The sequence below is a fragment of the Gavialis gangeticus genome, unplaced genomic scaffold (genome assembly GCF_001723915.1).
Source record: "Gavialis gangeticus isolate Ggan-Ray unplaced genomic scaffold, GavGan_comp1, whole genome shotgun sequence".
Lineage (NCBI taxonomy): Eukaryota > Metazoa > Chordata > Crocodylia > Gavialidae > Gavialis > Gavialis gangeticus.
This window is the reverse complement of record NW_017729022.1, coordinates 160,803,023-160,817,184: the sequence shown is the minus strand read 5'-3', so window position 1 is coordinate 160,817,184 and position 14,162 is coordinate 160,803,023. Positions and strand designations below refer to the sequence as shown.

The window sequence follows — 14,162 nt, the reverse complement described above, 5'->3', positions numbered from 1 at the left end:
CAGTGGGGGAAGGGGGTGGGGGCAGTCCGGTGGGGAGCTGCATGCCTGGGCCAGCAGCATGGGGCTGGTGCCCATACATGCAGGGGCCCACACTTGCTGCCTGGAAGGGGGGCGGGTTGGGGGCAGCACTTGCTGCTTGTGCTCCATCCCAAGTGGGTTGGGGGCAGCTGGTGGCAGCTGGGGGCTCCTTCTGGCAGGGCTGGTGGGGGCAGGGAACTGCAGGTTGGGAGTGGGGTCGGGCACCAGCACGGCCACGGGGGTATGGGTCAGGACAAGCCATCAGTCTTCACAAATGGGTCCCATTAAACCATACTAAGTTCACTTAAAATATGAGTGTCTTCATGTTAAAGCCTGTTAACTCAGGGTAAGTGCCCTCTGAGCATCTCAAAGTTATGCTACTTCAGGTGAGGGTTAACTCTGGGCTGTGCTATCTAGCCCACATTAAGGTAACTTCAGTCTGCTCCACAGAGGTAAAACAAGCAATTTGCAGTCCTTCAGCATCCTGGGATGCACTGCTCCAAGGCCTTCCCCACCCAGAGCAGGGATAGAGCCCAGGTATCCTGGCTCCTAGCCATTCCCCTGTTCACCAGCCCTCTAGTGGCAAATCAGAGCTCTGCAGGCAAGAAAGGGTATTAAATGTGTGACTGCTCACACCTCATTCTAACTTTAACACCGCTAGGTGTAACCTGTAACTTCACCCTGAATTTGCTACCTTCAAGTCCTGTGCTCAAGCATTGTAACAATTCATGCTTCTCAGACTGTCACTTTGTTAATAATGGGAAGCAGAGTCCAAAAAAGAAAGAATGTTTCAGGTTTCTACCACATAGAATGAACATTCAAGAACTTTTCTCCAGGCTTTTCCACACTGAGAAGCTACTTTTGTACAGTAAAAAATATATACAATTAAAAAAAAAAAGCCCTTCCTTTATCTGGAAAGGAACTTCAAATAATGGGCATCTTCCATTGACTACTGAATCAACATGGTATTAGGCTTAGACCTGGAATGAATGGTACAATGTGTTGAATGTAGTTTACCAAGGATGAGTCACTGGACTAAAATTTCCTCCACTTTTAAAAAGCTGTAGTTTTAATCTTTTTTGAGATTGAAATTAAGTATCATCTGAGAGCATTCATTTCTCCACAATGAAAAACTATAAATTTATGTAGCAGGCAGGCCAAGTGGCAGACTAACTGGTTCAGAGGGGCATAAGTTTCCATAGGTGACTACTTTGTCAAATGCATATTTGGGTGTGATGTTCAATTACCACAGTTAACTTCCGACCCTTAATCTATGAAACTATGAAACTAAAATGGACATATGTGACTTAAAAGAGATCCCTTGATGTTTGTTAAGACCAGTGTAGTATAAGAGCTTGAATGCAAAAGCCAAACTCAAGCATATCTTTACAATGGTAAGATGAACAATTTCATGCTAATTTTTTCATCCGATAAGAATTTTGGTCCATAATGCTGTAAATTAGGCTGGAAAATGACTTGTAAACCTAGTAACATGATACTGTCTGAATGAAATCTAATGGTAGGAATGGAATCCAGTCATGTCACCACCATGTAAATCTCTGGGATACACTGTGCTAGCATGTCTCATTGTGATCAGTTGTTGGCTGACATTAGCTAAATTGAGATCCAGCCATCAGTTTTGTTAGTTGAGGTGGCAGATATGCATACTAAAAGATCATCAAGAAAGATGAATTAAATATAAATGAACCGGTGTTTGCTTTATTAGAAGAATTAGAGAAGTCTCTAGCATTCAGGCAACAGACCTAGGTTTCAAGCAAGGTATTTACAATAATGAAGAAGAAACAGAAAAACACAATTGAAGAATAATGGAAGTAAATTAAAATACTTAGCATACACAAGCATAGTGTAGCCTGAAAGCTAAACAGCGAGTTGAGAATGAAAAACTGAATGCATTGCTGATCAGATAATTGAAAAATTACTGTTTTACAGAACTGACAATATATTCATTTAGGTCTTATTAGTTGAATAATCTCTCATTCTAAAGGCAGTTGGCTTTCATGGAATCATAGGAGCATTAGTGCGTCACCTCAGGGCTTTTTTATCTGCTTTTTTAACAAGATAAGGGAATAAATGGTGATGAAAACCATGATGTATAGAATGGATCCAAACCAAAGTCGGGGAAGAAGAGATTTTGTATGAGATTGGAAAAGGAATGCTGCTAACTTTCAAAGATAGCTGCAAAAGACTAAACACAACCCAAAGCTCGTAAGGAAGTTGGAAGTTATCTACAATAGTGTATAAACAGGTTCCCAATTCACTCCTCTGTCTTTTCTTTCTGGTTCCTTCCTATTTAAGAAATAACAAAAGTTACTTTGGATGTGCTTTCTTCAGAGGCATAACTAGCAGGGTTTGTGCCCTAGGCAAACCCAGCTGGAGCAGTGAGGTGGGACATAAGTCTTACCTGCTCTGGGGACTTGCAAATGTCCCTGGCTGCTGCCGCTGGTGTGACACGACCTGCCTGCTGTGGTTGTTGTTGCTACAGAAGTAGCATGGTGGTGGGTCACTCAGCTGCTGCTGCAACAGTGGGGGTGTAGGGCTCTGCTATTACCATGGTGCACAATCCCTTGGTTGGGGGACCACATTCTGGTACCCTCATTAAGTTAGTGTCTAGGTCCGGTGCCCTACTCACCCCTCCCAAGTTCTGCTACCGGTTTTCTTGATGACTGTGGTAAAGAAATAAACCATTTCTGGGTGTGTGGCTAAACTGGGTGAACAAAAAGCAATTCCTAGCCCAATTTTGATGTATTCAGGCTTTACCACAGTACCCTGATTATATACAGCATAACCAAGGCACAGAGAAAATATCTGGATTGCATAAAAATGTCAGAATGGTAACATTGTTTTAAGCATAGGAAGGGTTGGGGGAGAGGGGGGTGATCCTGTGTGATCTGAGAGCTTGTTCTTTTTGTGTGATGGTGCTTCCAGATATTTTATACATGCCTCATGGAATAGACAGTGAGTATAGGGAGGCTGCTATTGTGTCACTGAAAATTTATTTCTTATTCCTTTTGTATCCTGCCTTTGCTGGTTATGGTATTAAGCTAGTATGTACCTTTTTCTGGAATACACTAAAATGCCTTGGCCTGATAAAGTGCTATATGAGAAGAATCTGCCACTGCCTGAGGATCTCAAGTCAAAGCAATAACATGGTTCGCTAGTTTTTTACTTGGTTTAGTATGCCTGGGGACAAAGCAACTGGTCAAGGCGTCTAACTAAGTCAACCAACAGCAACCTCTCAAAACAAATTGAAGGATTCTAGTGGAAGTAACTGAATTTCCATTGGGGTGCTTTAAACTGGATTTCTCTACAAATTGTTTGCATCTATTACAGTCCCACTTTTACCCTTTTATCAGCCCAAATTCTGAGATTCTTGCTCAAGTGAATTCTCATTAGTAGAGTGAAACTTGAATCAGGCTTCAGGTTTAGGTCCTGTTACTGGACTGCCATCCAGTTCCTCTCTATATGCTGCACTGTGTAGGGGGATTATCTGTGTATGGTGCAGTTCAGTGCAGCACAGCAGGGGGAGTGTTTGCAAATGGTGCAGTGCAGCACAGCCAGGATGCAGGGGAGGAGCTTCCACATGTGTGTAACAGCAGGTGGAACCAGGGCAGGATGCAGAGCTGTGATGTCTGCCTATTTGGACTGCAACTCCCAGAAACCCTCAGGGGCTGGGGGGCAAGGGAAAAAGGAAGAAGACGCTTGAGGCTGGAATAAGGGGAAGAGAGAGCAGCATGCACTTGGGACTTGGTCAGCCCTGCGCAAAGGAGGAGAACTGGAGATCTCACTGGCTTGGTCAGCCAGGACTGTGGACTGAAGGAGCTGGATGCAAACCTGGGGCAGCTGCAGGCTGCTGTATGAGTGCTCTAATTTACAGTTTCACTGACTGCCTTTCTTGCACACAGCCCAGCCTCTTGCTTCTTTACCATTCATTCCATCCAGGAAGAGCAGACACCAACTGCAGATGCTTCCTTAGCCTGACAAAGGGTATTTATACCTGAAAGCTTGCAAAGGAGAATTTTTCCAACTGTTTGAGTTGATCTAATAAAATACATCAGATTTAGCCAAAGAACCTTGTCTGCCTAGGGCCTAAAGGCTTATTTAGGGGACATCTTTGGGTGATGGGGGTGGGGTGTGGAATTTAAAGTGCTGAGTATATGTCACCATAGTGCTGATGTTTCTTTACCTTTTTAACTGTTCACTCCCTTTTGGCCTGTGGGTTTGTAACCCCAACCCTTATGATTTTTTGTATAAAAGTAGGAAGTCCCCTTTGCTTCTTGTGCTACGTTCTGAGGCTGCAAGGTTGGAACAAATTGCTGGTAGTGGGATTCTGAAATGGGCCCATGCTACAAGTCAGGCAAATGGGGATTGGTGGTCACAAGCCATAAGGTGCAGGACAAACTGCTGCAGTGCTTGTATAGATTTTACTTGTTGTGTGACCATTTGACCAGAGAAGATGAGTACCACAGAGGTGGTGGTACCCGCAGTGGGAGGGGAAAATACACATACCACATCTAGCTTCTCAAGGCCTATATTTAATCTAGTGCCCTATATTGGGAAGCAGCAAAAATAGGGTGACTGAATGAACAATTTGAAATGGCAGCTGAGTTAAATTGGTGGAATGAGGCTACTACACTAAAATTCCTGAGCCCCTTGCTCACAGGGGAGGCCAGGGAGGTCTACTGTGGGCTCAGCAGTGAAGCCAAACAAGACTGTAAGAACCTGACAGGGGTCCTTAGGAATGCTTTGGAACCAAGTACAGGTCCTGACTGGGACCATGCAGCTTTTTTAATCATAAAAAGACTTCAGTAGAGTTGGTGCAAAAATTTAGCATTGTCCTTAGATGATAAGCTGTAAAGGCCTTCTCACAAGCCAGCCCAGAGATACCTGGCCTATGCTCTGTTCATCAGCAATGCCTTCAGTAGGGAGAAGTGGATCCAGCTTCAGTTGGGGAGGCCCCATAGCTTGGATGATGCCATAAATCTAGAGCTGGAAGTGGCGAAAAAAACTGGAGGTCCTAGATATCCAAGGCAGTGAGGCAAGGGTGCATGTGCATGCCAAGGAGGAGAAGTCAGGAACAAACACTCCAACCCCAGATCAGCCTTGCAAACAGTGATGGAGATATTGAGAGAGATCTGAGGTGAACTGCACCAGCTCAACAAGAGTATGGAAAGCCAGTTCCAGAGTAGACATGCAAGGGGAGATCCTCCTTAACCACAGCAGCTGAGGTGTTGTCAGGAAAATGCTGATGGATGCTGGCACTGTGGCAGCTGTGATCACTTCTGGGGCGAATGTGCAGAGAGAAGGGGCATTCAGGTCATGGCAACTGAGGTGGGCAGTGGAGAGGGGCCCATCCACTGTTAGCAGACACAGAGACCTGCAGCATAAGGTGGTGATTGTTGGTGTCACACAGTTGAGATACTGCCTGAAGGGAAAGCCAAGAGAAGTTCCTTGCCAGTTCCTCCTAGATTCAGGTGCCCAAATAACTGGGTATGGGAGCAAGCTACAACAGAGACAGAAAGAAGCTTTCAACCCTGTAGGTTAGTGGTCAAGGCAGCCAATAGAGAAGCACTTCCAATTCTGGGATAGTGAAGTACAACCATCAACTTCAAGGTCTAAAGCTGCCATGTAGCAAAGAATGCCAGTCAAGATGCCTTGTTAGGCACTGAGTTCCCAAAAAATTATTAGGTCACTATGAATTTTGCAGATTGTTCATGTTACTTTCTCGAGAGGCATTTCCCCTTGTATACCACAGATGGTCAAGTGAGAGCAAGCGGTAGTGGAAAGAAATCTAACAATGCAGGTACTCCTCACTTAACATTGTCTCAGTTAACTTTGTTTCGTTATTACATCACTGATTTATTAGGGAACGTGTTCATTTAAAGTTGCGCAGTGTTTGGTTATAACATTGTTCGACTGCCACCTGCTAGTAGGTAACTACTGTGACATAATTGGATTCACTTAACATTGTTTTGCTTAAAGTTGCATTTTTCAAGAATGTAACTACGACGTTAAGCGAGGGGTAGCTGTACCTCCTAGAAGTGAGATGATGATCACTGGCAAACTAAAGAGGTGATGCCTTGAAAAAGAGGAGTTAAGTTCACTGATGAATTGGCATTCCTAGTGGGAACTGCAATGGGTAAGAGCCAAAGGGATGAAATTCCAGTGTGTTGGTAGCACATTAACAGAACCACAGGTCACATATCAGGGCACTGTAACTGGGATGTTTGAGATGGGCGTGGCTGTCCTGCAGGAGGACCCTGCATGAGAGTGGTTGATTGCTTTAAGAGTACTGAGCTCAGACAAGAGCCAGAGTCTTAGAGAGCCAGGCAGTAACCTTCACTGGAATGCAGGAAAATTGGATGCAAGTTCAAGTTAAGTTATGGCCTGGAGCCTGATCAAGTAGGGGCAGTGCAAGAAGTCCTTTTTGAAGTACACAGATGTACTCAGCCTTGGAGACTAGGACCTAGGGCATACAGGCTTAACAAAGCATCAGCTTAATATTGGCAATGCCAAACCTGTCACAGAGGCATAGAAGAGTAGCCATCCATTTCCAGTAGAGAGCTTGATCAGCATCAGCAAGAGATGGAGGAAAGAGGCATTATCAGGCTGTCTTTCAACCCATGGGCTGTCCCTGTGGTGTTGGAGAAAAAATGGGGAGGTATGGAGGTCTGAATGATGTGCTTTATGTGTGATTTATCATAGACTGTATAATGTTACTGTTAAGGATGCCTACCCCTTCCCTTGAATTGATGACATGCTAGACCTCCTGGCCAAAGCTCGATGGTGCTCCACCCTTGATTTGGCTAGTAGGTACTGCAAGTAGAAGTGCACCCAGAGGACAGAGCTAAGATGGCTTTCTGCACTAAGAAGGGATTTTTTAAATTTAATGTTATGCCTTTTGGTTTATATAATGTTCCCAGTATCCTTCAGAGACAGATGGATATTGTATTAACGGATTTGCAAGGGACATCCTGCCTAGTGTATCTGGATGATATCATTGTGATAGGCAAAACCTTTCAGGAGCATTTGCAGAAACTGAAAGCACTGTTTAAGAGGCTGAAGGAAGCCTACTTAAACATTAAACCTGCCAAATGTCAGCTTTTCTGCAGGGAAGTGAGCTTTTTGGGACATGTAATCTCCACGGAGGGGATAGGCCCAGATCCAGAGAAGGTGGAGGCTATAAAGGCCTGGCCAGTACCTCAAAATGTAACAGAACTGCACAGCTTCTTGGGTTTAGCCTCCTATTATAGAAGGTTTCTGGCAGATTTTGCTACCATTGCAAGCCCCTTACATAAGCTCTCTGATAAGGTGAAGTTCATCTGGACGAAGGAATGTCAAGATGTCTTTATAGAGCTAAAGCAGTGGTTGATGTCATCCCTTATCTTAGCATATCCCAATCCTCAGTTACCCTTCTTGTTGGACACTGATACAAGTGATATTGGCATTGGAGCTGTTTTGCCATGAGTTGAAGGAGGCCAGGAAAAGGTACTAGCCTATGCAAGCTGACCCTTAAAATAGCTGAGTGCCAGTATGCAACTACAAGAAAGGAATTGCTTATTTTGGTGGCCTTAACAAAATATTGTCGACATTTCCTCCTGGGGAGATGCTTCACATTAAGAATGGGTATCACAGCTCTGCAGACTGCCCCCTGGTTCCACCTGCTGTTACACACATTATATACACGTTACACATGCACAGCATGGTGTAAGGTGGGGGTGCCAAAACAACTTAAACAGGAACTAGACCATGAAGATAGAGACCCCTCCCCCTCCAAAAACAGCATCCCATCTTTGTTTTGTCTAGTAAGTGCCTGCCCAAATAGGAAGTTTTTACAGCACTACTGGCCATTTCTGAATGAAGAGCAGAAAGCAGTAAGTCCTGTTCTTCAGTTAACTGGTGGAAATATATGTCAATCATTTGTCCCCGTGATTCTGTTGGCTGTGCCTAGAGGTAGGCTGGTGCACAACCAGGAGGAGAAGGGTTCTGAGCCAGCCAGGGAGGGAGGGAGGTGGTGGCCCAACCCGTTGCTGTTGATTGGCTAAGGAGCCCATTGCCCCCCCCCCCCCCCCCATCACTACTGACTGGCTGAGACAGTGACCCTGCCCCTCATCACTGACTGACTGAGGGTGCCCACTCCTCACCAAAGGTCTGTCCTGTATTCTGGGGATGCATCAGTGGCCACCCTACTGGTACTATATATAAAAAATAGTTCTGACACCAGATCTATCTTGGATGTTTGTGCGCATTAAAAATGAAGAAAACTTCTGGAGGTGACTGCTATGCACTAGTATAATTGAATCAAAGGCAAATGGATGCATTAATTTAGGTATGACTTCTTAGATGGTAGTATGTAAGATAATGAAGCATCAGGTTATTAATAGATTTTCTTTATCCCTATGTCATACTTTTAGGATTAATTTTTAATGAATGTATGCACCTTTATTCTTGAACCTGCCAGCCTTTAATCTGTATTAAATCTATCCTTTTTCCATGTATTCTTCTTTTGTTCTTTTTTTCTAATTCTATTATCCTGCCTGTCTTGTTAACTAGAATAAACTGGATGTTGATAAACTAGAATCAGAGTACACAAAACAAATTTAATGGATGCAAGGTGTCCAATTTTTCCCTTACTGTGAGTCCTGTCAGTAACCAGAGGGTATAGATATTTAACTACAGTTTGTGCATATGATGTTATGTTGGCTGCTCTAACCTGTAGAAATGGTTGTGATTACAGATAACTGGATAGAGAAAAAATGTCTAACTACCACCTGCAGTCAGGATTATCCTGATATTGCATGTATCTAGAACCAGGCAGTAACTAAATCCAAAATCAAATGTAAAGCAAAGGAGTATCACTGGTTTTAATCAGTGTTTCCCCATTTAGGCCAGTGATGAATGTGACCTACTGTGTGGTGTATTATCCAGCTTGATTTTTTTTTTTAAATCCTTTTATTGGCTTACTTTCTGGTTTCCTTATCTATTTCCCTCTAGCTTAGCTCTTGTACATGACAGGCAACATTTTGAAAAGGGCTCCTGTGTACTATTGAAACTAGTGGGAGTAAAGCCAGGACAACATGGTTTCCAAGCATATAGCATTTTAAAATCAATGTGAAGTGTATTATTGCTTCTTTAGCTATGTAACACTGAAAAGTAGACTGCCACTGTATAAATATAACATATTGGTCATCTTTGGTTTGGCTTTCCTAATGTGTTAAATATCTTAACTCTTTCATTATAGCTCATGTGAAAATAATTTGCAAATTAAAATGATTCTGATGTTCAACTGGACCTCTGTTTTTAGTGACTTACAATCTATTTAATTTTGAATGATAACATGTCACTCCCACATGGACAACAACAATGGTTATGCATTTGTACAGCAGCTAGCACAGAGGTCTATGCTTAGGGTGGCTAGGTGCGCCAGCAGTGCTAATAACTACTGTTTTTCTCTTCCACTGCTCTGAAGATTGCGGATGTTGCTACAAAACCTTTGACTGAAGCTAGAAGTCATAAGAAGAACCTTGACAGGATTTCCTTCAGAGAATGCAGATTCATCAGAAGCAAATGCTTTGTGTGAAAATGTATTTTGTTTGAAATGTCTTTCAAAAGAAATGTCCCAACAATGCTGATTATTTCTCTTTGACACTTGAAAGAAAATGTTCTGACTTCTCATTTTGATTTTTACATATAAGAACGTGTATAAGAATATGAAAGGGGGTAGGGGGAAGAATGTTTCATTCTGTCTTAAACAAAAACCTCTCTCTGGAATTTAACTAGCAACAAAGCTAAAGTTCAAAATCTTGAAACTCTTCCTGGGACAGGAGCTTCTTGGGAACTTCTGTCCCAAGCACAGCTATAGTATCTGCATGTTGAAGCCTTATTTAACTACATGTAGGCTACACCTACATAGATGCCAGAGGTTGTAAGCTCTTCTAGTGAGGCACGTAACTCGGAGTAATACACCTGACTTTTCATTTGGACTGTTTAGCACAGTATCCCACCCAGTCTAATGTGCCTAGACTGCTTCTGCAGCCTGATCTAGTAATTCCAGTACCAAGGCAATTGGGGCATCTTTGGTTGTCTCTGCACGGTTCTGTGTTGTGCCATGCAGATAAGCACTTATTTGTGGGTTAATTTGAACAAACTGTTTTGGATCTGAATCATATGGCAGGAAAATGTGGTAGAATCTAAGCGTCTGTTTGCTTACAGTTGCATTTAAGGTAGCTAGGAGTTCAAATCTGACCAGTTGTAACTGCACTTTTTTGGGGGGGGAATAGAATTGAAAACAAAGGACTATGTCTTACCCCCTTTTAAATGTCTTTGACAGTCAAAGCCCATCTGTACACTTTCAGACAGGTGTTTAAATCTTCAGAATAAGGAAAAGGGTTTGCAAATAACTCTTTGGGTTTGCATTTGTGCAATTATTCACCTATTAGTGTGTATTGCCTTTTTGATACTGTACTGGCAACTGCTAGCTCTTCTTTTCTTTTCTTTTTAAAATTTGGTCTTACATGCCTTGTACACACTTAAAACATTGCACTTCAAGCATAGGCTTGGTGTCAGTGAAGTAGAGCATAATGTGACACACGAAGAAAGAAGCTAATGTGTCCATAAGGTGTGAAAAGACGCTGCACTCGTGGATTTTCATGCTTCATGGTGGTTATTAGTAAATATGAAGGAAACTTGTCCCCTTGGGCTACTATTGCTTTTCTCTAAAAATTATTCTGTTTTAGAGAAACACCATTTTCCCCTCTCCCCTCTGAACATGTTTACTTGAACAGAATTAACAAGAGTCTCTTGAGGTTGGCTTCTGTTGCTAAAGCATCCAATAATAACAAATGGCATACATCTTCTAGGAACAAGTAAATGCGATTGTGACAGATTCATGAAATAAACGGAAAAGGCATTGCTCCAGTCACTAGAAACATATGTTAATATGTACAACATATTATTAACTAAATCACATTTTCCACCGCATTAAACAAGCCTAAACTAAAACATTGAAGCCAACGATATTCAAGCATGACTTAACAAACTTTCATTTAAACGTTATGACCAGAAGTATGTAATTATGCATTTCCAGAATTACTCATTAAAACCAGAAGCTGCTTATAATTTGATCTTAGCTTTTTGCTTAACTACAACAAAAAACAAAAGCATAACTCATCAAAACGCCTTTTTAATAGGAGACCATTTCTGTAAAAAAACATTCAGATATATTGGTCCTCCTAAATGTGTGGATTTTTAATTTTCTTCTTGAATCCTTTTCGGCATGCTATGCTGCAAAGTTGGGTGGTAGTATTTGCCACTAAAGCAATACAAGTTGTGGGGGTTGGCCCATTTCTGCCTTCATTGAAGGCCGTGAGTTCCAATGCAATAATACTTACCATGTCAACTGCAAAGATGTCATGAAGAACAATTACTCAGTGTTTAAAAGTGCTTAGTGATTAGAGGTACCTTGAGTGCTAATGTGAGAAACTCCAAACCAGCCATATTTTGAATCCTCACAGGTATTCAGGTTCCAGTAAAATTTTTAGAAAAGCACTATGAAACTTGAGCAATTCAAAATGACTTGTTATTATATAAAAAATTGTTTGTTCTATTTGTTTTTATTGGACCATACAGTCAATGAGCATTTAAGCTTGCTACTAAATCCTGAGGGTCAATGTCTACACCAAACTGGGCTTGCAAATCAGATTATATTCACACAAGCCCCCTTTAATGTCTAGATTGATCAGCTGTCCTGCCAAATGTCCATTGACATGAGAAATTCTAAGAGCAACCCTATGGCATCTGCATGCAAGTGAAACAACACAGATGAAAGTTTGTGTATACCTTGGTAACAGGCCACTGAACTTAAAATTCATAATAGTGTTCTTTTGCAGATGCCATTTGATGAGCAGGCATCATTGTCGAGCTAAAACCCTTTCTTTGCAAGCCCAGATGATGACTAATATTGGGAAAAACATTAAGTAATTTAATGATGAATTCTAATAGCCCACTGTGCTTTATTCTTCTAGGGAATCAGTAGCTTGTTCAGCTCACTTAAAGTAGTCAGACTACTTCGGCTGGGTCGTGTGGCTCGGAAGTTGGATCATTACATTGAATATGGAGCAGCAGTCTTGGTTCTGCTGGTGTGCGTATTTGGTCTTGCAGCTCACTGGTTGGCCTGCATTTGGTACAGCATAGGAGATTACGAAGTTATTAATGAGGATACAAACACAATCCGAACGGAAAGCTGGCTTTACCAGCTAGGGGATTCCATAGGAACACCTTACCGATTCAACGCGTCATTTGGAAAATGGGAAGGAGGGCCCAGCAAGGATTCTGTTTATATTTCCTCGTTGTACTTCACAATGACTAGCCTCACCAGTGTTGGATTTGGGAATATTGCTCCGACTACAGATGGAGAGAAGATCTTTGCTGTTGCTATGATGATGATTGGCTGTAAGTATCAGAGATTCCATTTTCCATACACAATGGCCTGTAGTCAGAGTCTTGCTGTAAATGTTTAGCTTCATAAAAACTTCTTAGGCAGCATGTCAACTGTTCCTAACCAAGTTTTAAAAATTAGGCTTGGAGGCAAATCTAAATGTTATTATGTAGACTGCTTTCTGATAAGAAATGTTACCAGGATGTGTGAAAATTAGCTCATGTTGCAGAATATTACAATGACTGTTTCTGCAGCAAAACATAGTTGAATTTCTGCTTACGTTTAAATGATTCAATATAACAGAATCTACACACTCTAAACTGACTTACAGGGTACTATAGCTTGCTTTTTTCCCCGCTAGATGATTTTACAGAGCTTACACCAAAGTAGGAAAGTCCTGCTTGATGCTATGGATTAGTTTCACAGTGTACTGAAAGGGGGGAGGGGGAATATGTAGAAGTACTTATTTACTCAAATATAAGATGACCACCTCTCAGTAGTTAGATTTTATGTATGGAAAAGTTATGAACTTATTATAATTGTCCAGGTATAGAATCTAATTATTGGAGGTTGGCCTTGAATTTGTCCCCCTCCCACTGCCACAGCAGAGAAAATAAATCTGGGGGGTCAGGTAGCCCTCTTGCCTTCTGCTTCCCGCCCAGCTTCCTTTCCCTGCAGCCCATTCCCCTCTTTACTGTCAGACCCTGCTCTCCCTGAGTACATGGAAGTGAGAAGCAAATTTGAAAACACTGACCTTGAAATGAAATATAGCTGTAGCAATTTGCACATGGTACCCTTAGACTTACTTCATCCAGAATTGATGCATTTTACCTTTTTTTAAAACTGCTGCAAGTTTTAGCATAGGTCCTATATAAACATACTCTTAAGAAGCACTTTGGCACCTACTTATGTAGAACAAATACATATGATATATAGAACAAACCCATGTCCAAAGCCAAAATGTTCAGAATTTACCATATAGTTAATGGGGCTGGGTCTCACCAGTCAATAGCATTTCAACCTATGGTGACCCTACAGCTCAGCAGTGCTCCATGTGTGTGCGTACTCCAGATACCCCTGCCCCCCCACAAAAGGATCCACGGGCTAATTAGCTGGATGTTCTTGTCATGAGCTATGGGATGTTCCAAAAATGTATATGCTGATGAGACACAGGGCAACCTGGTCTGGCTCCACCTCATGGAGGGTGGGACCACACGAATCATATATGACAGGCTGAGAGAGTTGGCAACAGAGGGATTCTGGGTGAACTGTCTGGGGCCTCATTTGGCGATGTTTGCCAGACATTTAAGGCTGATGAAGAAACAGGAATGATTGGAAATGGAAAAGAAAGGCACAGCTCAACTGTGGGAGTGAGGAGGAAGCTGAAATGTATTCAGTATGGTGGCTCATCATGACTTAAAAAAATTCAGAGCTAAAGGGGACTGAGCAGTGGGCACTACTGTATATCTTGTTTAGATGGACTGAACTGACCCATCTTTGTGGTGGGTTCCCAGATGGCCTGCACTAATGTACCTGGCAGGGGAAGCACTGTGACCACATAGGCAGGCTCCCCAGGGCAGGTGATTGTCTCTAATATGTCTTCCATAGGAGGTCTATATTGAGCAGATTTTTGATGTTGGGTGGTGGACCTGGAGTTTGCTCCATCCACTCCATGCATTGACCTGGTATT

The 14,162-nt window shown here is 42.3% G+C and overlaps 1 protein-coding gene across 1 annotated transcript in view; it reads left to right on the top strand.

Annotated features, from left to right (window-relative positions):
* Window positions 1-14,162, top strand: part of KCNH1 (potassium voltage-gated channel subfamily H member 1) — a 197,676-nt gene that overhangs the window by 76,243 nt on the left and 107,271 nt on the right. The window contains exon 7 of the mRNA XM_019515899.1: window positions 12,060-12,486. Within this exon, the coding sequence (XP_019371444.1) occupies window positions 12,060-12,486 (427 nt within the window). The remainder of the gene's footprint in view (window positions 1-12,059; window positions 12,487-14,162) is intronic.